Genomic DNA, 24422 nt, shown 5'->3' with positions numbered 1-24422 from the left:
TTAATCATTAAAATAAAGACTACTGTACTGGCAAGATAACTGGTCGTTCTGAAGTAGAAAGGCAAGCAGCCGGTAACTTCAGAGATTTAATGTTGAGAAAAAATGCTTTGAAATTTAGAAATATTGAGCCAAATCCAATTTTTCCAAGGTTTACATTTCCCTTAAGTTTTATAGCTCACTGCTAAAAACCCATTTGAGGAGATATACAAACAGTATCTGGTTGGAATACTAATTTCTTTTGGGAAACTTTTGGACCTGTGATTCATGTGGATGTTACTTAGACATGTACAACCCACCTAGACCAGACAAGGTGCCCCCACCCCATAGCAATGACACTCCTTGATGGCAGCAGCCATCCCCAGCAGGATGCAGCCTGGCTGACGCAGACAAACGATTTAGGAACAACTCAAAAAAACATGAAGAACAGCACAAGGTGTTGCCCTGGCCTCCGAATTCACTAGATCCCAAACTGATCAAGTGTCTGTGGGATGATCCACAGAGGCCCCTCCCTTCAAAGGCCCCCACTAACAACATTCGGTAGCCAGACACCACAGGACACCCTCAGAAGGACAATGTCCATTCTCTGATGAGTCACAACTGTTTTGGAGGCGTGATGGACTTAGAAGTGGCCAAACTGCCGCCTCAGCAGGGTGGCTGTTACACATTCCTTACATAATACTTTCCATTTGGTGAGGTAAGACGTCAAAATGTCGCGGGTAATTTCTCAGATGCTACATTTTAGCTCTGCAGGCAAGCTTTGCGCAGGTCATTATCACTGCAGTGCTATTCAGCCTCCACAGTCTGACACGGTTACACGGCCCGAGACTATAAAATTCATTTTCTTTGCTCATTTTCCCCGTTGACTTAAACAAATGCCACATTTCCAATCACAATTAGATCTGCCCCATATATCTGTTTTTACAACACTGATGTGATCCTCGCGTCCCATATGCTGTTATCTCTCTGCCCTTTGCGCCGTGTTTGCCACCAGATCAGATACCAATATGTTTATGAGCCCTGAATCATGACGCGTGTGTGTGTTTAAGGGGAGCGAGAGAGCAGGTCGGAGATACATAAATCAAGAAAGGGAGACGAGGAAATATCACCAGCGGACACCAACACAACCAGGAGGCTCATCGGGACAGCTGTGTCGTTCACGTTTTCTTCTTGTCTGGTATGTATTTTGAATTCCCTGTTTACGCGTGTCCAGGCCGTGCCGTTGGTGCGTGTTTGCTCATGGTCCTTTTTAGCTTGTCTGAAAAAAATCACTGAACTTTAGCCATTTGCACTGTGCAGTCAAACAACATGTCAACAGAAAACTTGCTGATATTAGTATTTACACTAATAAAACGCCTAAATTTGACAGATTTGTGGAGCAACAGGACACAACTAACGACACCAGCATTGTGTATCTTCTCAGAAATGTTTTATTATTGGGAGCGACTTCTCCTCACATGAATTTTTGTACTCTTGTAATCTATGTGTAATCATTTACGCGAAACATATCTCCCACAGTTTCCACCGGTTCATCTCCATGTTCTGACTTTACCGCTGTGTGTTTCCGTACGGGAAACATCCACTTCATTACCTTAGTTTTGTATTCATCTGGGCTCTCTGTTCTCTGGTCAATGCAGCAAAGGGCAGGGGAGGGGATAAGAGTTTGGACGTCTGAAATGGGCCTCCAAGGTGTGGTGGATTACAGGTTAAAGTCATGAGTATACACCCACATCTGATGACTAGAGCAACTGGAGGAGTGCGTGCCCGGTCCAGGAAGGGCTCAGTGCGTCGTTTCCTCCACTAGATGGAAGAAGAGATCTCCGTTTTTATGCTGGAATGCGTGGACGTGTGTGTGTGTGTGTTTGGCTTCCAGATGTATGAATGGTTTAGCAGGATGTGGGAAAACAGACACAGGTTTTGGTAAAGATTGTGATTGGTTTCATTTTTTATATTTCATAAAACCCTTTGGGGCCTTTTTAAGGTTCGAAACACAATCCGGTTACCATTTTCTTTCGGAGTTTTTCATTGTTTTGCTGCTTGTTTCTTCAAATCAACAAATACTCAACACACATGCACGCAAAAGCGCAGACAAACACGTTCATAAACACCACTTGGGATAGACACAGTCACCCACACTGGAAGGTGCATGTGCGTACATTTTAGCATGAGCAGAATAAAAAAAAAGGGAGAACGTGAGTATGAAATCATGAGATAATAGATAATAGATGAGCGCTAGTGTTTTCTCCCCAGAGGACTCCTCCTACGTCCCCAGAAGTTCACCACTTTTTGTCATCCAATGAGAAAAGCAGAAGGGAGGACTCTCCGGCCCGTGATTGGTCTGGAGTTTCAGAGACCTCCCCCTCCCTTCCTGAGGAGTTGGACAGAGTTCACAGCTAGTTTCTCTCAGCCACCCTTACTGAGCAGCTGAACAGAAGGAGAACTAGCTGTGCGCCTCCGCCGCCGACACCTCTTGCTGCTGCTGCTGCTATACGGTTCTTTGTCTGCCCTGAGCGGAGGGTGCGTGGTTTTCATTCAGTGAGGCCGAGTGGACTGATCAGAGTGGCCAGCATGTGGACTGAACGTCCACAGAAAGAGCAGGTTGGTAATGTCTCCCTCTCTCTCTGCTTGTCCGCCCTGGTGTATTTGCGTCCCTGAGCTTTTGGGGGGGGGACACGCGCCTCCGTGACACTCCTTGGGTTTGGGTTGTCAGTGGGATCACGTAGAAGAAATGCCAAGTATGTTGCAGCCTGTCATTATTCTTGGTGATGTCATGTGTTGGGTCGGTGCTCGCCGCTTCGTTGCTGTGGATAGCAAACAAATGACAAAGTGGAGCTGTTTGTGTTTGTGTGGAGGAAAGATATGGTTGTGTTGAGATGTTGGAGAGACGAGTTTTGTGGGTTTTGTTTTAGTGCAAGGTCTTTTTACTCATAAAATAGCCTACTGCAACAAGTAGTGCGCAACCTGTTGCATAAGAGTGCACAGGTGTGTGTGTGTGCTGGCCCGCTGCCCCCTTTCTCATACCCTGTTGTGAAAGTTGGTCCCTGCTGCTGGAATGTCAAGGGAAATACTGTATGTTTGTTTCTCTTTCTGCTTTTCTCCCATACAAAGCCAGGTCCCTCTTTCCTCCTTCCTCCTTCCCCCCTTCCTCCTCTCCTCCACTCTTCTCCTGTTGTCTTTGCAACCGATACGCATGATACTGACCTCTGGCATTCAGGAACCTTTTGCACAGTCGGCGAAAGAGTACGTTTCTTTGTAGCGCGGCCTTTGTTGCCGTCAAGTGTGTTCACGTGTATTCGTATGTATCAGCCTGTCTTATTTCGGTTTCTTTGATCGCAGCGGGAGAAGGGCCAAGGGGAGGAATTTTCCCACCACCTATTGTTGTTAAAGTAGTAGTGTGGCAGCTTTTTCGTTTTTCGTCTCAGAGAGGATTGGAAGGATTTGGAAAACTTGCATGCAGAGTTCTGTAAAATGCATTCCAGATGTGGACTTCTGGCTCATGTTCCCCCTGCACACACACTGAACCTCCATCACAAACCCCAAAAATGCTCTTTTGAGTTTCCAGCCAGAAACTGGTTAAGATTGTACTGCGTAAAGTTGATGCTGCAACTTTCACAGTGCAGCTGCGACACAAGAGTTTTTAATTCCCAACAGGAATCTGCGCCGCCTCTGTAGATAAGAGGGTTCAATGTCGCGGACAGGACTAGAAGATAAAACATCAGATGCCAAGACAGGAGCCGTTTTCCTCAACATGTAAATTTCCCAATGTTGAATGTGCCACTTTGCACTCTCGCCACCATCCCCGGGGTAGCTGCCACACTGTTTCTTGGCGCTCTCTATTCTGGAACGCGGCGCTGAATTTCTCAGGCGCCGTAAATCATTCTTATTTTTGTGCTCTGATTCTGGGGCGAGCCAGGCCTTGAAGTGGAGAGCACAGCCGTCTTCTGTGCACTGTAATCATGAGTCACTGTAGTGGTCTGGACGCGGGTTACAGTTTGGTAGTTTCCCAGCTCAGACTTGGCCGCCCCTGGTCTGGCCGAGTCAGGCTTGGCTGCAGCGGAGAGAGGGAGCGGCTCCCTGACTCCTTCAGTACAATGATGCCTTGTTTTAAAACCAGCAGAACGCCACTCAGGCAATGATGACCATTGCTCTCGCTCTCTGTCTCTCTCGCTTTCTCTCTTTTATTTTTCTGGCATCTACTGTATGTCTTGCTTTCTCTGCCTCTCTGACCATCCCTGTCCCCCTATCCGTGGTGTGAAGGATTAGATAATAGGCAGCTTTAGTGTGGGCAGAGAAAAAGAGGTGTCACAGACCTCTCTCATTGCTTCTCTCCCTCCCTCTATCTTCTTTCTTTCTCTCTTTGTACCATCTGCGCCACGAGGAGCTTGGCACCACGCGATCTATAAATGCCAAGCTACATGTATGCCGTCCTCATTGTGTCCGATATATACACGTAGAAGCGCGTGCACCAGAGAGTCCGGGTGGCAGTCTTGTACGCAAAAGTCGACTTTAACAAGGATTAAATTGTTTCGTGCGGCGCGTTCGCAAATGTCAAGCTTGTTATCGCACACCCAGGAGTAGGTGATACATTTCACGAGTTACCTATTCTTCCTCGCACTCGACGGGCAGTCGGTGACAGCACCTCCAGCTGATGTTGGCATGGACCGCCTCCAGTGTTCTCTTTAATAATTTGACACTTTCGGATTGCACAAAAATCAAGAGTAGAGGGACAAAAGCACGAATGTTTGCTGCCATTTGAGATGAGAATACCTACGGTTTTGATTAGAACTTGTAGGATAAAGGGAAAAAACAGGCCGTGGTGGTGATAGACGATAAGGAAGTCTGGCTCGGAGGTGCCAAAATACAGTTGTTGACAGTATAACCTAAAATAAACAGTGAGGATGAATGATAACTGTTGCTGTTGACTCACAGCTATAAAAACTTGGAATTTACACAACTGCAAATGACACAATTATGCAATGAAATGCTGTAAATTTTTATGCTGTGTCCGCCCTTTTTACCAGACTGTTACGTCTGATCCTTTAGAGCTCGCGATGTCCCGTGTTTTCCCCCTTTTTCCCACACACAGCAATGTACAGTATTTTTACAAAGTCCGAACAATTTGCATAACGCACACAAACATGTTCTGATACGGTTTTCGAACGTGAGGTTGCAAATGAGGGCAACGTTAACACAGAAAGTGGTCTGGTCAATGCACAAAGCAACGCACTGTGTTCCACTCCTATGCAAATATGCACTATATTGACAAAAGTATACACCCATCTGCCTTTGCACGCATGTGAACTTAAGTGACATCCGACTCTTAATCCATAGGGTGTAATATGACGTCGGCCCACTCTTTGCATCCATAACAGCTTCAACTCTCCTGGGAAGGCTTTCCACAAGGTTTAGGAGTGTGTTTAAGGGAATTTTTGACCATTCTTCCAGAAGTGCATATGTGAGGTCAGACACTGGTGTTGGACGAGAAGGCCTGACTCACAGTCTTCGTTATAATTCATCCCAAAGGTGTTCTATTGGGCTGAGGTCAGGACTCTGCGCAGGCCAGTCATGTTCTTCCACACCAAACTTGCTCATCCATGTCTTTGAGAACTGGTGCACATTCATGTTGGAACAGGAAGGGGCCATCCCCAAGCTGTTCCCACAAAGTTGGGAACATGGAATAGGGATGCACCGAAAGTTTTCGGCCGAAGATTTATCGCCGAAACAACACGGCCGAAACAACACGGCGAAAATTTTTGGTGCATCCCTAACATGGAATTGTCCAAAATGTCATGGTATGATGAAGCATTCAGAGTTCCTGTCACCCCTCCACCAAACTTCACACTTGGCAGAATGCAGTCAGACAAGTGGCAATTTTTTGGCAACCGCCAAACCTAGATCCGTCCATCAGATTGCCAGATGGAGCCAGTCACTCCAGAGAACGTGTCTCCACTGCTCTAGAGTCCAGTGGCGGCGTGCCTTACACTACTGCATCCGACGCTTTGCATTGCACTTGGTGATGTATGGCTTGGATGCAGCTGCTCGCCCGTGGAAACCCATTCCATGAAGCTCTCTACGCACTGTTCTTGAGCTAATCTGAAGGCCACATGAAGTTTGGAGGTCTGTAGCGATTGACTCTGACTTGTTAGTACCATGCTGGAATTCACTGAGCTCCTGAGAGCGACCCATTCTTTCACAAACGTTTGTAGAAGCAGTCTGAGTGCCTAGGTGCTTGATTTTATTCACCTGTGGCCATGGACGTGATTGGAACACATGAATTCAGTTATTCGGATGGGTGAGTGAATACTTTTGGCAATATAGTGCCGTTCGATCGTGCAAACGAAGGAGCAGTAGCATCGTGATGTGAATCCTTTACAATCTGACAAACTAGTCTTTCATATTGTGACTGAATGAAATGTATGATCACGTCATAGTAGGAATGTGTGTGACTGGCAATTTAGTGAAACATTACTGTGCTGGAAATGCAGTGACACTGAGCTGGTACGGTCCGAAATCCAATTAAATGGATATATAAACAGTAAGTTTAGAAATTCTTTGATAAAAGCTGGAATGTCCGTATTTTTGTATCTTCAGGGAGATTTTAAAATGATTAAATTATGTGAAAATGAGCTTTTGTTAAATGTCAACCAGTTGCCAAGAGAAAGAGCATGAGACTTGACCACTGGTATCATGCACGAAATTCCAGTTTAATGAGAAAATAACCCAGGAGCAGGATATTGGAAATATAAACATTATCTACACAGCTCTGTTCGAAGTATTTAGGATTTGATATAAAGCTCGTTCCACGAGAGCAGCCCGGTTCACCTTTAAGAGCAACTTTCTCCTGTTCCCCTTTATCGTGCATGGGAGGATTTATGTACAGTGTAGACCAAGAGGAAAGCTTTAGTGTTGCCGTTTAACAGCGCAGTCTGAGGTGCACCAGCGGCAGTCACTTCCCACACGGATCTCACAGCGAGCCAAACTTTCGCCCGTAAAACGCGCAACTTCCTGACTTTATTTTGGGCCGAGCTGATACGGGCGTAGATGCCACGGCGACCTTGTCTTCCTTGAACTGCTCAAGGCGCGAGGCTAGCAGGGGATCTGCAGAATCATGCGCTCATAGCTTCTTTTTAATTTGAAACCACAGACGTGGAAGTGTGTTACTTTCAAATAAATCTCAGGGTCGTAAATGTAACACTTCCACTTCCACACGTGCTAAAAAAACAAGCCCAGGCTTTGTTTTTTTTTCCCTTCCTCCAGCTCCTCTGAGTGACATGAATGGCATGAATGCTTGTAAAAGGGTGTGAGAGATTAATGAATCAACTGTTGGCTGTTCTACGGTATTGATTGCGGATTAACTCTGTGAAATATTTAACTTTCGGTGCCACCTTATAATATTGTTTTTTGTTTGTTTGTTTTATTGAATAGTCTTTTGTGTAAGATTTTCGGGAAATATGCCAGATCACCTGCGTTGGTAAGTTAGATGAGATCATTTAATCCACTAAGCAGGAAGTTACTCCTTAGTTAGCTTAGTTCAGGACAAAGACTGGAAACTGGGAAACGGCTAACCCAGCTTTTGTTTAATCTGTACAGAATCCAAAGTCTAAATACATTTGCCATTTTGTGCTGGATAATGTGCCGGACTTTCTTCTTGGCTGAAGTAGAAACTTCCTAAAGTCTCGAGGATTGCCTGGAGCCAATGTTTTCTCCAGTAATCCCAAAGCCCTTTTCTAGTGTTTGCACTAAGCTAACTGCCTGTGGTAGCAACCTGTCCAATAATTCCTTCAATAAATTGCAAATAAAATGTACTCCGTATTGGTCCGGATGCTCTACAGCACTTTTCCCAGAAGGTCATAATAATAATTTTAACCTTTAATTGTCCCGCAGTGGGGAAATTGCAGTTCCTGCTGTTTGACCCATCCATTTGTTCACACAGTGGAGTGTACAGTTGGAGCAGTGGGCTGCAGCCTCTACGGACTGCGCCCGGGGAGCAATTTGGAGACTTCTGATCCCCAAAAAAAGGCCAGAGGTCACACTTTCCATTGGATCAGTCTTTTGGAGAAATAAAGAAAGTCTCCCAATGGAGGGAAATGTTTTCGCACGCAGTCGGCTGAAAATCTACACCTCTAACCCGAGATTAGATTAAAGTCACACATTGCATCCCCACTGATGGATCTGGTCCTGTTAGATGACCTCTCTCCCTGCATGACGAGAAGTGTTGCAGGGAGGGATGTCCCGCGTGTCAAGCTGAAAAGATTGACGGCGGCCCGCTTTACTCGATTCCCGACTATTTCTGCCACCGCTCCCGAGCTGTCCTCCCACTAATTGACATTTAAGAGGGACGGTGGCACACCAAGGGAGAGGGCGGCCGCTCTTAGCTGCTTCTGCTGATATTTATATATACGAGCGGCTCGGCCGGCTGCTCAAACTATCGCCATGACAACAGGACAGGAAGCAGGAAGTAGGCAGTGTTCCATTAGAATGGAGCGGAGAGATAACTCTCTCTCAGGTTGCACGCTGCAGACGCCACTTTTTGCGTGCATGCGCGCGTTGGGGTCGGACGCTGAGAACACATTCCCTTGCTGTTAACCTCTGCACGGGTCAAGCCTGCTGGGGGTCTCGGATATTATTAGAGCTGGGAGATAGCTGCAGTGCCATAAATTCTTCTTTTGGAATCCAAGCTTGCACGCATCTCATAGAAAATTCGAAAACCAAGTGGGAGTTGTTGAATTTCTTAGCACTAACTTGTCACAGTGTTCAGTTTTATTGACCCAAACAAATTATTGACGTTCCTTTCTGCTTTTAAAACTGCATTTCGCTTTAATTCGTCGCCTTTCTTTTTGTTCTGATAATCAGCTTTACTTGTTTATGTTATATTCACGTGTTCACAGTCAACATGGAACGTCCACAGAAGCTGTCGCGCCACTCTTAGCTATGAACCTACCTACACTGGTGTCTTGTAAAAAATGTGGCTGTGCAAAATTACCTCCCAATAGCCAGCGCTCAGCAAAGGAGAGACATGCTTTGCTTAGAAATGTGTCTTAAAATGTGGAATATCTTGAACTGTGTGCACGGTCCGTTGTGTGTTATATTACCACAATAACAGAGACTGGAATTTTGTTACCCAAATTCCTGTGGATAATAATAATAATAATCAGCATTAAGCAGCATCATTAATTCAAAATACTTCTTAAAATGGTGTTATCGTTCCCTTTGTGAATAAATAATGACAAGCTGAAAGGATGAATGAAGTGAATAAATAGTTTCACGGGGCCGGGTGGAAGCAGGCAGCTGGTGGTGACTGCTGGTGACTCTTTTTGACTGCGCGAGCGTGTTGGATCTCGTTCAGCGGCGTGGGAATGTTTACTGTCAAGCTGCTATCTGTTGGTGTACGTGCTCGTGTGTTATTTACTTGTCGTGAACGATTAATTTTTTTTTTTTTTAGCTCCAAGCAGAGGGATTCGACACGTCGCCTGCAAAGACAGGGGGACCTGGACAGGGTGCATTTTTTAAGCCGGAATGAATACATTTTTAAATTGCTGCCAGCTTAAACGTGTCTAGTCGACGGGGAGCGCGTCTCCCCCCGTGTGTGTGTATGTGTTGTTCCCACCCTGACATGCCTCGGCGAGAGCCATCACGAATGTGACGAATCAACAAAACCTCGTCCATGTGCTTCTCCGTCCAGCAACAAAACAAAACAGTGACTTGACGGTTCCACTTTGGATCGCTCGGTCTCATGTGACTGCTGAATCTTTGACTTATGCCCGTGTTTCTGTGAAGATCAGTGTTTGTTTAATTAACGTCAGTAGATATCGGTCAGATGTTTAGGCATTTAAACAAGTTCTGCCGAAGTTCGCGTTGCTGCACATATTTCAGAGCTCTGGGGAGTAGATAGCAGGGGGGTGTCTGTTCTCTGCTTGTAAACACGCAAATCGCTTGCAGTGCAGTTTCCAGAATGAATCTTTTTGGCTTAAGGAGTTGCCATGATGGAGTGCAGCAAAATGAAAAAATGTGTATCAGTGAGGGAGAGCATGAAATGTATACACCGAGCAGGCATAACATGATGACCACATTCCTAAGATTGTGTAGGTCTCCCTTATGCCAGTCGCGACTCATCAGAAAATGGACATGGGTCTTATGAGGGTGTCCTGTGGTGTACCTTCGGGTCCTATGGGTTGAGGGGAGCGACCTCTGTGGATCATCCACCAGATACTTGCTCGGTTTGGTATCTAGGGAATTTGGAGGCCAGGTCAACACCTTGCGCTGTTCTTCACCTTACATTTTTTTGCGTCGTTCCTAAAGCCTGCTGCCATCAAAGAGTGTCATTGCTATGGAGTGGGGGTGCCTGGTCTGGTCTAGGTGGGTGTTACATGTTCAAGTAACATCCACACGAATGCCAGGTCCAAAACTCGCCCAGCAGAACATTTAATTGCCACAAGATGGTTATATTTACTTTACCTGTCAGTGGTCATAATGTTGTGGATGATCGGTGTATGAGTCCTAATCACACTTAAATGAATCCAACTATTTTCTGTCAACTTAGTGTCTTCTTCCTTGCCCCCTCCTCCTGAGTCTTGTTATTTTCCTTCTCCATCTAAACTGAAGGAGGTTTGTCTATGGGCTAGACTTGGTAGCTGAGGACTGACTGAGCACAAAGTCCGGCGTTATTGCATGTTATGAGTATAATCATAGGCATTTTTCCATGCGACGTAAAAGGTCGAGGCGGCAAAATGCAGATCAAGCCAGTGCGCCGCTATTTCCCGCAGCTCCACGTATTCCCTCTCAGGAATGCAAGATTTTGCAGAATCGGATAATCTTGGAAGTGAAAAAAAAGAAGCTTGAACGGGATCACATGGGAAACGTCATGTGTAACAGGTTCAACGGGTTTAGGTTTCTGAAGGATTGTTTGCATGCAGTCATAGTGAAACTAAAAACAGAGAACTGAGCACATTTTCTCTGTAAATACATGAGGACACACACGAGCCTGCTGCATCCTGAAAATATGTGTTTCAAAGATTGAGGGAAAAAACATGGCCGAGCTGTAGAGCTACTGCTGCGTGTGTTGTACGTTTCCTTGCACGACTAAAGACTAAACAAGGAAAGATAATATCTGACTCAGTACTGAATACGAAAGTGTCAAAATCAGATTGTCGGCTTTTTATGTATGAAGTCCATTGAGTCCTTAACCTCAAACCATCAGATAGACCAGACTTCACTTTAATAATACAGCAGATGATCAAAATGTGATATAAATCTTTCACTGTGCATTGCGGTGGCTGAGTAAACCTAAAATAGAAGCAGGTTTTCATGGTTTGGTTTTTTCTGGCACAAGAGCTGAGATGAGAGAAAAAAAAAAAGAAAAAAAGAAGAACAATCTCAAAGTCAATCATTAAGCTCGACATTGTCCGAGTGTCAAAGACAACACGCTCAGCCCTGGGATATGAGTACGTAATAAGTCATCACTATCATGATTTACACGCCTGATTTGGACAGGGTGGAGGACATCATCTGATTTCTTTGGACATTTGTTGCGTGTGTCACAATTGTCATGAACGATTGCGCCATTCCAGTTTCAGGGTGACGCTGAGGTCACAAACCACAGATGATTTATCTGAAATTGATTTCCAGGGGAATTTACAGTCACTTTTACGGTCTGAAGAGGAAGGGTGGTGTGGTGATATTTAGGATTGATTTTGGGGTCTTTGAACTTCTTCAGCCTTGGATTCAGTCATTCTTTAAACAAACAGTTGGTGCGGTGCTACACACACACACAGGCCTGGTATTGTGTTGGGATAAAATTTTAAATATATGTTAACAACATAGACATAAAATATGTTTTTTTATACATAAGCACATAAAATATGACTGGTGATTAATATGTTATTAGTCAATGAGCAAGAAAATGAATGAATGAAATTATTGTTATTGTTCCAATAAATAGAATACAGTCTCAGGATTGTACATTTACCCAAGTGTAAAGGTTAAATTTAAAATTCCACCTTAAACTCAACTGCATTTGTTTGACAGCTTTTATTATCTGTTACCTTACAAATGAATGTTTTTCTTTCAAAATCTTATTAGATCTTATGACCCTCTAATGGCTTTCCTGCAGACGTATGAAAACCTGTCAGGCTACACCCTTAATGTTGATAAAACACAAGCCCTGACATTCAATTTTGTGTCACCATTACAACTTAAAAACAAGCACAAGTTCAACTGGGACTTTTCCTCCATTAAATACCTAGGCGTTAAATTAACAAAGTACGTGCCGGAGTCATTCTTCAAAAACTATGTAATAATTAATTCACTGATAAAGGAAGATCTGGGCAGATAGGCCTCCCTGTCCCTAGGTCTTGGCAACAGAATGTTTCGGTCCTTACCCACTTGTGTCCCTGATGATAAGATAATATCCCGTTTCATCTGGAAGGGCAAAGTTCCCAGGGTGAGATCGAAGACTTTAATTGTCCTGCACTGAGCTACACATGTACGCAGTAAACTGAATTTCCGAATTTCTTACAAACCCAACAATCAGATTGAGTTATAATCAAGCAAATTATCAGCAACCTGTTATAAAACAGCTAACTCTACAATCCTACTTACGTACGAATGCATCTGTAATGATTTTCACAGTCACAGCAGCCCTTAGTTAAAGGGCAACTACTGTTTTTTACAACCTGGACCCTATTTCTGGCATAAAATACGATCGTTTACTCACCCATATAACTTTGGTGTTATTTGGAGTCGTTTATCAGATATTTAGATCCGTGTTTATCCATATAGTGGGAGTGACTGGGGCACCGAAACATGGCCTCTAAATAACGCATTATCTGCCACGAAACTCATTCATTTCACCAACATTTTGTTATGATATGCTAATGCTATTCCCCGTTGAGTCCTGTTATCATCATCTGGGGTCTGTAGATTGTCCGTGAATAGATAACAGGTAAATCCGGACTCAATGGGGAATAGCACTAGCGTATCATAACAAAATATTGGTGAAATGAACGAGTTTCGCGGCAGATAATGCGTTATTTTGAGGCTGCGTTTCGGTGCCCCATTCACTTCCACTATATGGATATACGCTAAGTATATATGGGTGAGTAAATAATAATTTTATGCCAGAAATAAGGTCCAGGTTGTGAAAAACAGTAGTTCCCCTTTAAGTAACATTTTGCTGCCAGGGCATTTACTTGTAATGGAGTATTTTCAACCACCTGGCCACAACAAATAGACCAATTACTGGTCATAGTTATTGGTCCTGGCCTTCCACACTGGTGCATCTTTAGATCACAGGTTTGTATGAATCAAATGCTGTGGCCTATTAACTCATCAGATGTCAAGCCAGTTGGACACCTATGGGAGATTCTGGACCAACGTGTTAATGTTCCCATACGGTCATTAAACCACAACAAATACAAGACTCTCGTAGAGCATTTGCCAAAAGTTAAATGACTTGACTCTCTCTGTGGGAGTGTGTGCACACTCATGAGACAGTCAACATAGCTTACAGCAAGTTTAAGTTTAATCCTCAGCACATGACCACAATGCCTTCAAGTGTTTCTCACTTCAAACTGGCCTTGCGTCCTCTAGGTGCGCCCTGCTCCGGGGTCTGGTTGCTAAGCATGCTGGGTGAAGCTCAGCCTACTACCAGTAGCCTCAACCTGGTGAGCTCTGAAGTTTCTGACACAACAACCACAGACGGAGGTATCAGCATGGCCGAACTCGTGGAAAGCCTGGATACCAGAGAGCTGGACATGGGGGAGGGAGAGGAGGCCGACTACGATGGAAACCTAGGTGCGTCTCCTTATTGTCTGTCTCTTTAAAACTTGCAAATGTCAGGGGCTTCAGTGATAAGCAGCCCAGCTCATAGGATTATCTCCTCACAGGAATGAACTTCCAGGGAATTTTGTCAGACTATGAACTCAATTCATTACTCATAAGCAAGTTTATATAGTCACATAAGCCCAAAGCAATAAATCGGTGACTCTCATCTTAAAATCCTTTCCATGGTATCTGGGATAATTGACCAAGAAAGAAAGTCCATGTCAATTTCAACTAATGCATTTAGCTTCCAAGCTGCCGTCTAAGAGTGCAGTGAGTATGAGGGTGGACTTCACAAACTTTATTGGAGAATAAAAAGGAACATTGGCACTAACACACTGCTAACTGACAAAGCTCAAAACTCTTGAACAAAGGCCGACTTTCCAGCAACGCTGCCTACTCGCTCCTAAGCAGCCCCGAGGAACTCCTACATGCACGAACAGAAAAAAAAAAAAAAATCACACTAACCACCCTCGCCTCGGTTTTCTTTGTCCTAGGGGACTGTCGTATCCCATTTTCAGCGGTGTACGCCACGGTGGGCTTCAGGGAGGACAGCGCTAAGGTCTACCTCCCCACTGTGCCAATCACCGTTCGGATCCTGGAGGTGGAGAGGTTCACCACCGCACAGGACCGCTTCAACTTGTCGCACCACAGGAGCGTCAACAAGGTACTTCACATGCACACATCCAATTATAATGACTCTTTAGCTGTAACTTCCTGCTCAGCATCGATTAATGCCCTTAAGCCTCAAGAATTATTCAAATCTTCCCTTCCCTTTATTGTTTTTCTTTACTTTAATTGTTGTCAACACCCTGTTGTGTGTCTGTAGTCTCTGCCGGCGGTTTTTAAGATCGAGCTGAAGCACGGCGAGTTTACCTGGATGATCAAGAGGAAGGAGAAGCATTTCATGGAGCTGCACAGGGAGCTCAGGACGTACAAGACCTTCATGAGGATACCGCTGCCAACACGCAGGTTGGGTTTGCGTTACTCGCGCAAAGCTTTCACACTCCCACGCACGTGTACACAAACGGCGTAAGGCATTTACATGTGCATACAACAATGCAAATGGGTGTTTGCTATTGACACGTTTCAGAAGAGCTGGCGTACGTGAGTGGCCTCAAACCACTTTTAGTGCTAGAATTTCAAGTTTTTGACAGCTTTTTGGCCCCAAATACAAGATGAGTCTCCGTGTTCTGCACACATTCATTGGCATATCTGTACTTTAGATTCAAGTATGATAACTTCTAAGAAGATATCACTTTGGAACCAGAGCTAGCCGACCATTAGCTTAGCTTAACAAATTCTGTATTCCACTGACAGCCCTCAATGCTATTCATTAAAATCCACTTACTAACAGAGATGTAAAAACAATAAATGTGTGCGCTGGCAGTGGTGAGTGGGTGGACTTCTTAAACTCTGGACTCTCCCCGGATTCAGTTTGTATTCTAAACTGAGATAACAAACCATCTGCTGCTTCATAGTTACCACACAAACAAAACAGAAAAAGGGTTTTCTTCTTCTTCTTCTTCTTCTGACTCTTGGCGAGAGAGCGAATGAGCACATTTTCCCAAAAACCATCCCATTCGGTGGTTCCCTTTCTTTTTTTTTTTTGTTTTTATGAACATTTTCATGGTTCGTAGAGAAACAAGATTAATGGCACTTTGACATTTGAATTAGCTTTCTTTGTTGTCGTTTTATTGATCGCTCTTTTCCCATTATTTTGTGTGTGTGTGTTTCTGTCCCTCAGTCTATAACTCTCCCTTGCTCTGAACCCAGTCGAATCCTTTACTCAGATTTTAATAGAATTTGTCCAACTCTGTTTTTTTTCTCTCTCTTTGCTGCAATGCTGACTCAATTTTGTTTTTTGGGATGGATATATAATAATCCCTCCATTGTTAGATAAATTAGTGTCATCTTTGTCAGCATTCCTGGCTGCAATAATATGAGACTGAGTCAGTCTTCTCGAAATACCTGTTGAACGAGAGGTATTCAGAAATGATTGAACCTAAAAGTTTAAGGACAACATGCAGATTTAAATTACTTGTGTCAACTTTCTGTGTTTCAGCCACACGGTGAGGAGGAGGACGGTGAGGAAGAGCGAGGTGAGGGAGATGCCCTCCCTGCCCAGTTGTAGCGGGGACGAGCTGGCGCGAGAAGAGCAGGTCTCCAGCAGGAGGGTACGTCCAGGCTCTGGCCAGCAAAATTGACTCCTACCTCGCGAGGAGCTTTTCTGGCACTCACTTCTTGTTGCCATGGCTCTTAACTCCCCTGCCAGCAAATGTATCCTCTAAAACACTGTCTGAATGTGTGTGTGTGTGTGTGTTCCTGTGCATGTTACCGTTTATATGCATGTTTCACTCACAGAGGCCAAAAATATAGTATATGTGTTTCTACAGAGGCAATTAGAAGACTATTTGAACAAGCTGCTGAGGATGGCCATGTACCGCAAATACCACCACACTGTGAGTAATCATGTGAAGCAACGCAACATCACAATGACTGCCTGTCAGTTACGTTAAAGTTCAGGTTTTTACTAATAACACCACGGATGCCTGAGAAGCACCGTGTTTTTTCTGCATATTGATATTCTCTGACCCCATGCTGGATCGGTGAGTGTTGACACAGATTGTTAATGTGTTTACCCAAAGGATTAAACCTGTTTTATGTTGACAGACGCAGATAATTTAAGCCTTACTGCTTCTTTAGGCTATTTTGAGTATGACCTCATATGTGCTAAAGGTCCTGAATGAAATGTTTTTTTGTCAGTGTACATTTCTTTTTTTCTGGAAATTACAGATAAAACAAAATTTATTTATTTGCATTTTTATTAGACGTATGACTTCATTTGCTGACTGGCTACTCTATGTTTGCGATGTTACCAAATGTGCTTCTGCTGCCATTACTTACTTTAAAATGATGGTTAAACTAGCCCTAAAACAGAGCGTTGCATCATGCCTGCTAATACTAATACGTTTGGGCGCATCAAGTTGGTATCTGAGGCGACAGCCCACAATTAAAGCTGAGTCACATCACCGCCAGGTGTGTGGCAATAACAGCTCAGTTCAGTGCTCGGTGCGTTTCACAATCTGCGTGTGAAGCCTCTTGTTCTCTCTTCCCGTCTTCTCAGATGGAGTTCATCGACGTCAGCCAGCTGTCGTTCATTCATGACCTGGGCCCCAAAGGACTGTGAGTGTTCTCGCTTTTCTTTTTTTTTTTTTTTGAATGGCTTTTTCCATTCCCGCCCTGTGTGTAGGGGATCAGAGTCAAAATCCCGTGTCTGAGCTGTTCTTTTAGGAAGTATTTTTTTCTCGTTCTGTTTCTTCCAGAGAAGGGATGATCCACAAGCGCTCGGGCGGTCATCGTATCCCTGGAATGAACTGCTGTGGTCAGGGCAAGGCCTGCTATCGCTGGTCCAAACGGTGTGTGAGTGTAGCTCTGTCTCTTTATCTGCACCGATCAGCCGCAACATTAAAACCACTGACAGGAGAAGTAAATAACATTGACCATCTTGTGACAATTTAGTGTTCTGCTGTGAAACCTTTGGACTTGGCATTCATTTGTGTTAGACATGTAGCACCCACTTAGACCAGATCAAGCACCCCCACCCCATAGCAGTGACACTCCTTGATGGCAGCAGCCAAAAACAGTTTAGGAACCCCTTGGGCTATAATCTGGCACATTTACATGTACTTTGTATATGTTCATTAATGTGCATTGTCCTGAAATAATAAAATAAATAAACTCAAAAAAACAAGAAGAACAGCACAAGGTGTTGACCTGGCCTCCAAATTCACTAGATCCCAAACTGATCAAGTGTCTGTGGGATGATCCACAGAGGCCCCTCCCCTCAACCCGTAGGACCCAAAGGCCCCCACAGAACACCCTCAGAAGGCCCATGTCCATACTCATGAACTGTTTTGGGGCACAAGGGAGACTTACACAATATCAGGAAGGTGGTCATAATGTTATGCCCGATCGGTGTATCTCTCTGTGCATCTTTTCTTCTCCCTCCCACTGTTTTAGTTGCCATGATAATGTGGTTCACATCACTGGACATCTTGACTGTTTTTCCCCTCTCGTAACTAAGCAGTTTGAGTTTATTTAAATCTTTTTGCTTCTACTTTGCTGCTACAGTTAATTAGCGCGTCTCCTTCATGTCACACAAGAAGAGCTTATTATTTCCTTTCTGAAACTGCCAACTTTTATAAAATGTAGCTGCGTTGGAAATTGAACATGCATGAACAAATCTTTGGCAGGAGGCTGTCAGAGTGTGGGTGTCAAAGTACAGCGGCCTATCGTTACATATTTAAAAAAAAAAATAAAAAATACAATTACGTAATACGTTTTCTAGTTTTTGTAGTTAGCCTTCATTCTCTCTTCTTCTGTTTTTGTTCCTCCTCTTTATCTCAGCCAAATTATTATGTGAGCAGTTTATATTGTCATTTTCCAAAGACAACAACAACAAAAAAAAAATCCCACACGTTTGAAACGCTCTGCCCATCCACCTACACACTTATGATGATTTTCTTCCCACACCCTTTTCCTCGAAGCACGAACTATAAGAAGTTGAAAGATTAAAAAAATAATAATAATAATAATTTACATAGATGCAAAGATGGTGAATCTTTACGACGGTGATGATGGACGCGACTTTGTGTGTTCTCTGCAGGTGGCTCGTTGTGAAGGACTCGTGCTTGCTGTACATGAAGCCGGACTCGGGGGCGATCTCCTTCGTGCTGCTGGTGGATAAAGAATTCACCATCAAAATGGACTCCAAAGACACAGAAACCAAACATGGAGTCCGGATTGATAGTCTCTCCAGGTGACCTTTCTCAAGTTTGTGTGTTGTGGCTTAACGCAAATGTAAAGGATTCACAGAGTGATTTATTTTGATTATATCGTGCTGTTAAAATTCTTCAGTCAGCTTCAAAATTTTTTTTTACCTAATGTAAAAATGACTCTCTACGCACTAAAAGCCTGTTGCATCTATCTGTAGGTTTCAAGTGAAGGCCAATATCTTAATCTGTTTCCTGTGGCTGATGTAATTTTAGGAATCATTATTAGAAACTAAACTAAAATGAGTGTGTGCAGATAAATTCAACACATGCAACTGTCTGCTTCTGCGTACCGTGTTCCTCAGGACCCTCGTGTTCAAGTGCAGCAGCTTCAGGCACGCGCGCTGGTGGGGCCAGAGCATCGAGAGCTTCGTGAGGAGCCACGGGAAGGCTTTCCTCAGAGACCACCGCTTCGGGTCGTTCGCGCAGGAGCAAGAAAACGTCCCCGCCAAATGGTAAACTTTTTGGAGCTGCTGCTAACACTAACGTTAACGTGTGCTTGGAAAGCATTTGGTAAAAAAATAAAACCTCTCACGGACGTACAGTATTCTACATTTGCAATGTAGTACAGAATGTTCTGTACAAGAAATTGGCACAAAAAAAAAAAAATAAGACACGTTTTCAGCATATCCTCTCTGCCTCCATCTCCTAATCTTTCACTGGTAACTATGGAAATGCACGAGAAGCACTGAGCAGTCAACTCTCTCTTTTTTATTATTTTTTTTGGCTGCATGACCATTTCTTGCTTTCTTTACTTGCCTTCTCTCCCCCTCAGCGGGCAGATTCTGTGATATTGAATCATCCGTGTGATAATGTCAATGCCCTGTCTCAATGCGGAACCTGAAAGAAAAGTGTGCGGTGAACGGGCGGAAAAATATTGTCTGAGGAACCCTTAAGTCACGATGACACAGCTTTGGGTGTAGTCTTGAACGAACGTGCCATAGTGTTACTGAGTAATGAGTGTCAGGGAAGTAACATGTAGTCTCTCTTTGTTTTTTGCTCATTCCGCTGATGCCTTATTTGTGGTTTCTTTTGAGGCAAGCTGCGATCAGACAGAGTGCATTAAAAAGACAGAAGTAGTTTGAGAAGTGTTAGAGACACTTTGCATACTGCATGCTTGTTTAAATTTTTTTGGTGTGGCTGTGAATGTATCAAGACGAGAGCATGTAAGGGCATGTCTGATTTTTCACAGCTCAGTCAGTAACCACCTTTCTTTGCAGGTACGTGAATGGGAAAACCTACATGGAGGATGTGGCTAATGCTTTGGAGGAGGCGAAAGAGGAAATCTTCATCACTGACTGGTGGTGAGTTTTCAGCCAGCATGCCAGATGTCAAATTCTTTTGTTTTTAGAAGGTGCGTCTGGTAAAAGTCTTCTTGCATCTGACGCGGCCTCGGCTTTTTCCAAACCTGATAGAACATAAGCACAGACAGATTTTATTATTTCTATCGGTGCCCCTCCTTTCATTGAGTCAAGCTGGTAATTCTAGATAACAGGGCGTTAATTCATCTGGCTGGTCTGCTTCTGTATATTCTGGTACAGTGTCGATGTGTCGTACGCGAACGAGCCGTCACTGGGAGCCGACTCTTTATAGTGAACGAGAAGAGCCGACTCCCATCAGATCTTTAGCCACTCTTTTTCAGCTCTACTGAGAATTCACACAGGCAAGGGCCGGACTTCATTTTTATGGCACACCATGCGGCCAGTCACATTCGAGGACAGACTAGGATCATACCATTACGTGAAAGAAGGAAGGGGAGCCGGTGGTATTTCTGAATGCCAACCTGCACTAAATACTTCTATCTAAAGTGTCTTAATGCTAAGACTTTGGCCTTTATTTATTTGATTAGTTTGCTTTCGTTCTGTTTTCAGTTCATTTAAAGGTTTGATTAAAATGTTAAACAATAGGAACTGAAAAAAATGCATAAAAATAAGGCTTTTAAGGGCTTTTAACGCAACACACAAACCATTCATAATGGCTAAATTGCGCTAAAATAGAAGGCTCTGAATGATACTAAATGAAGAGCCATCCGGGAGCCATAAGAGGCGGCTCTTCTGAGGGAGCCGAGCCAACCGAGCCGAATCTTTGAAAAGCGCCGGACGTCCCATCACTACAGTGCGTCTCTGAACAGTCGAGAGAGCTCATAGTTAGAAAAGAACACCGTGAGAACCACTGCTGGCTTAGGGGAAGTTGCGATAGACTAACATGCATGAAGATATATGTTCGAGCTTAGCGGTTATATTGCTTAAGAAGCATGATGAGAAAAAAGAAATTCAGCTATAAAAATGAATGGTAAGTAAGTGTTGGATTTACATTGTTGGCATATTTAAATATGGCTGACATCTTCAACATGTTAATAGCTCAAAGTGAATGCAGTAAAATACTGATGCGCAGTGCACCGACAGAGAATAAACCATCTGTCAGTAAAAAGGGAAATAAGAAGATCCAGAGTCTTGAGCTTTCTGCAGTTTCTTTCTCTCTACAATTTTGTCTAATAAAAAGTTAATTGTCTTTCTGTTGATCAAAATTCCTCCTTTAAACCTAAATGATTACTCTTAATTTCTGTTTACGTTATTGTAAATTCCCGATCTGATCCGATCTGATCGGTTAGTTGACACGTTCTGATTTGATCCTTCGAACTGATCCCCTTTATATGCTGTGTAGCATTGGTTACCACGGCGATCTACCTCACGTGGAAATGAACCATTCCAGCTTGACTACTCCTTTCTTTATGCTGCAACACCCAGCATTGAATATAACCATCACAATAGCATGAATAACATTTTTTTTGTTTCGGTTCTAGCTTTGGAATTTTTGTGGCACTTTATATCCGCCTACGTTTTCTTTTATAACTTCTCACTTTTCCTAATAAGCATTTACTGGTGCATATAAATCAAACATCTACTGTATATACTTTGCATCTATGGGAAAATGGTTCTAAAATGTAGCAACAAAGGGTCACGGGCCACCACACTGCTTCCAGAGGATGAGGAAACAACTTGACACCCTGACACCAGTTAGTGTAGTACATGCTGTAACACATTACACTATATATTACCCACAAGCCCTTGCCTGCCAGAGAGCCAAGGCAGGGTACGGGCTCTAATTACAGCCTTACACCAAAAATAGAAATACACTGACAGAAAAGATGCACTCTCCGCTTCTGATTACTCGTCCGCCACATCTCTTTTGTCTTTCCCTGCCTCTTCTTTTTTCACCTCTCATGTTCGCCACCTGAGAATTGTGTGCGCTTTTGGGCGTCTAATGCGAGTAAAGAGGGTGTCCTCCTTACTCGAAGTGAAGACATTTTCTTCACATAAAAAAAAAAGCAAAAAAAGAAGAAGTAAGCAATCTTGTCTCATGTAAAAACAAATGCTGTCAGTGTCAGTCACTATTCACAATTACACCCCAAGTGTGAAATAACCCGATAAGACTTGCTGCAAAGATGCAAATCTAATATGAAAAACAATCCACTTGACTGCGTTTTGTATTAAAGAAACTTTATTTCGCCTGCGTCTCATTTGTGCTCTGGCTCACCGAATAGTTTTGTGCCTTTTCTAAAGGGAAATATGTGTTCGTCTCCCCTGACTGTTATAATATCCTTGCCCTTGTAATTTCAGATGTAATAGCTTCTAGTTCCTCAGAGACGAATGTGCAACTGTTTGACGTGGCTGAAAAATCCCTGCGCTCCGAGCCTGTAATCACTCGGCTTATGGTCTTTACCAATGAGGTGTCAGCCTGTGTAATGTGAGCCAATGGTATTGTAGACCTGTAAGCTCAGGATGCCAGCGAGAATGACTCATGAGACTATATCATTATGTCATGTCTGCCATACTGTATGTAGAGATGGGTTACTGGCTGTGATTGGTGACGGTAAACGCAGCTTTTCTGCCTTTACTGATGTCTCTTTGTTAAATTTCTGTGTCTGTCTTTTTGTCAGGCTGAGTCCAGAGATCTTCCTGAAGAGACCTGTTGTCGAGGGCAACAGGTGGAGGCTGGACTGTATTCTCAAGCGCAAAGCAGTAAGTGGACAATGTGGATGATTCACAGTGGAAATAAGTCCTAAAATACGAATTAGATTTTTCCACTTTTCAACAAAATGAAAGCAGGCTTTAAATCATTAGGTCGCTCACACCGATCAGGCATAACATTAAAACCACCTTGACCTGAGAAGTAAATAACATCAACCATCTTGTGACAATTCAGTGTTCTGCTGGGAAACTTTTGGACCTGGCGTTCATTCCTGTGGATGTTGCTTAGACATGTAGCACCCACCTAGACTAGACCAGGCACCCCCACCCCATAGTAATGACACTCCTTGATGGTAGCAGTCATCCCCAGCTGGATGCAGCCTGACACAGGTACACACGCAAAAACGCTTTAGGAACAACTCAAAATATCATACACAGCACAAGGCGCTGACCTGGCCTCTGAATTCTCTAGATCCCAAGCTGATCACGGATCTGTGGGATGATCCACATTGGCCCTTCCCCTCAACCCACAGACACTACAGGACACCCTCAGAAGGCCCATGTCCATTCTCTGATGAGTCAAAACTGTTTTGGATGCACATGGGAGACCTACACAATATTAGGAACATAATGTCATGCCTGATTGCTATACACAAAGCTATTCTTCCACCACTTCGTCTAGTGGTGGCCTCTGGTAGATCGGGGCAACCGTCAGCTGGGTAGAAAGACAGAAACAAAAGAGGGAAATGGGACAGAAGAGAAGGGGTTAAAGGGGTTAAAAGGAAGAGACAGAAACAAGCAGGTGAGCTCATACATGCATCTCAGTAAAGCACACAGTCACCATAGTTACAGGTAAGATTGATAATCGGCAAAAAAGATCGATAGTATCATGCAGAGTCTCTGATGTATTGTCTCGTTGCAAGTTTGTTCAATATACGTCTTCACTGATTCCGTCTCAGAAAGCATTGTCGGTGTCTTGCAATGGATGAATCATCTGAAAAGCCAAATGTTTTTTTGTGTCTCCACAGCAACAGGGAGTAAAAATCTTCGTCATGTTGTATAAGGAGGTTGAGCTCGCCCTGGGCATCAACTCAGGTTACAGCAAAAGGACACTGATGCACCTGCACCCCAACATCAAGGTAATTAAAGGGGTTATGGGTATTTCCCACGTTAATCAGTAATCATATAATCCAAAAAGACTCTTGCATTTGAATTTACTGTATATAACAGTGTGTGTTGTGGTCCAGGTGATGCGTCATCCAGACCACGTCTCCTCCTCCGTCTATCTGTGGGCTCACCACGAGAAGATCATCGTCATCGACCAATCCGTGGCCTTCGTGGGCGGGATCGACCTGGCGTACGGGCGCTGGGATGACAGAGAGCACCGGCTGACGGACGTGGGCAGCGTGACGCGCTCCGTGGCCCTGGAGCAGGTCGGACACACGGCTAATTAAAACGTCCCGTGCTCGCTTCGGGATTTATAGGCAATAAACGCGGGTTCTCACCTCTCGGAGATGAGATGAGGGAGGAGGAAATTGAGCCAAGCGTTTCTTTTTACACACAGTTGCACACGGGGAGTGAAGAGGCAGCAGTATTTATCATCAGTGGCAGCCTGAGTGCATCAATATTGGAGCGTAAGGAGTAAACTCTGTCACGCCGCCAGCTGCCGAGTAAACCTTTCTGTATGTGTGACACACATTGTTATGCACAGCTACGTAAAGTCAATATATTTATTTAACAAGAGAGCAGAGCAGCATATCTCAACAACTACAGAGTGGATTACCACTCAAATAAAATACAT

The 24422-nt window shown here is 43.9% G+C and overlaps 1 protein-coding gene across 1 annotated transcript in view; it reads left to right on the top strand.

The window, feature by feature from the left end:
- The first annotated feature begins 2175 nt into the window (after positions 1–2175).
- pld1a (phospholipase D1a) overlaps positions 2176–24422 on the top strand; it is a 33822-nt gene continuing 11575 nt past the window's right edge. Inside the window, exons 1-14 of the mRNA XM_084569424.1 lie at positions 2176–2595; positions 13585–13788; positions 14313–14482; positions 14645–14787; positions 15881–15992; positions 16212–16277; positions 16943–17001; positions 17142–17234; positions 18485–18637; positions 18956–19105; positions 19871–19954; positions 22591–22672; positions 23650–23760; positions 23869–24054. Of these exons, the coding sequence (XP_084425550.1) occupies positions 13617–13788; positions 14313–14482; positions 14645–14787; positions 15881–15992; positions 16212–16277; positions 16943–17001; positions 17142–17234; positions 18485–18637; positions 18956–19105; positions 19871–19954; positions 22591–22672; positions 23650–23760; positions 23869–24054 (1581 nt within the window). The 5' untranslated portion in view covers positions 2176–2595; positions 13585–13616. The remainder of the gene's footprint in view (positions 2596–13584; positions 13789–14312; positions 14483–14644; positions 14788–15880; positions 15993–16211; positions 16278–16942; positions 17002–17141; positions 17235–18484; positions 18638–18955; positions 19106–19870; positions 19955–22590; positions 22673–23649; positions 23761–23868; positions 24055–24422) is intronic.

The sequence above is a fragment of the Chelon labrosus genome (assembly GCF_963514085.1).
Source record: "Chelon labrosus genome assembly, chromosome: 20".
NCBI lineage: Eukaryota > Metazoa > Chordata > Actinopteri > Mugiliformes > Mugilidae > Chelon > Chelon labrosus.
Note: the sequence above shows the minus strand (reverse complement) of the source record. Positions and strands in the feature narration are given on the sequence as shown.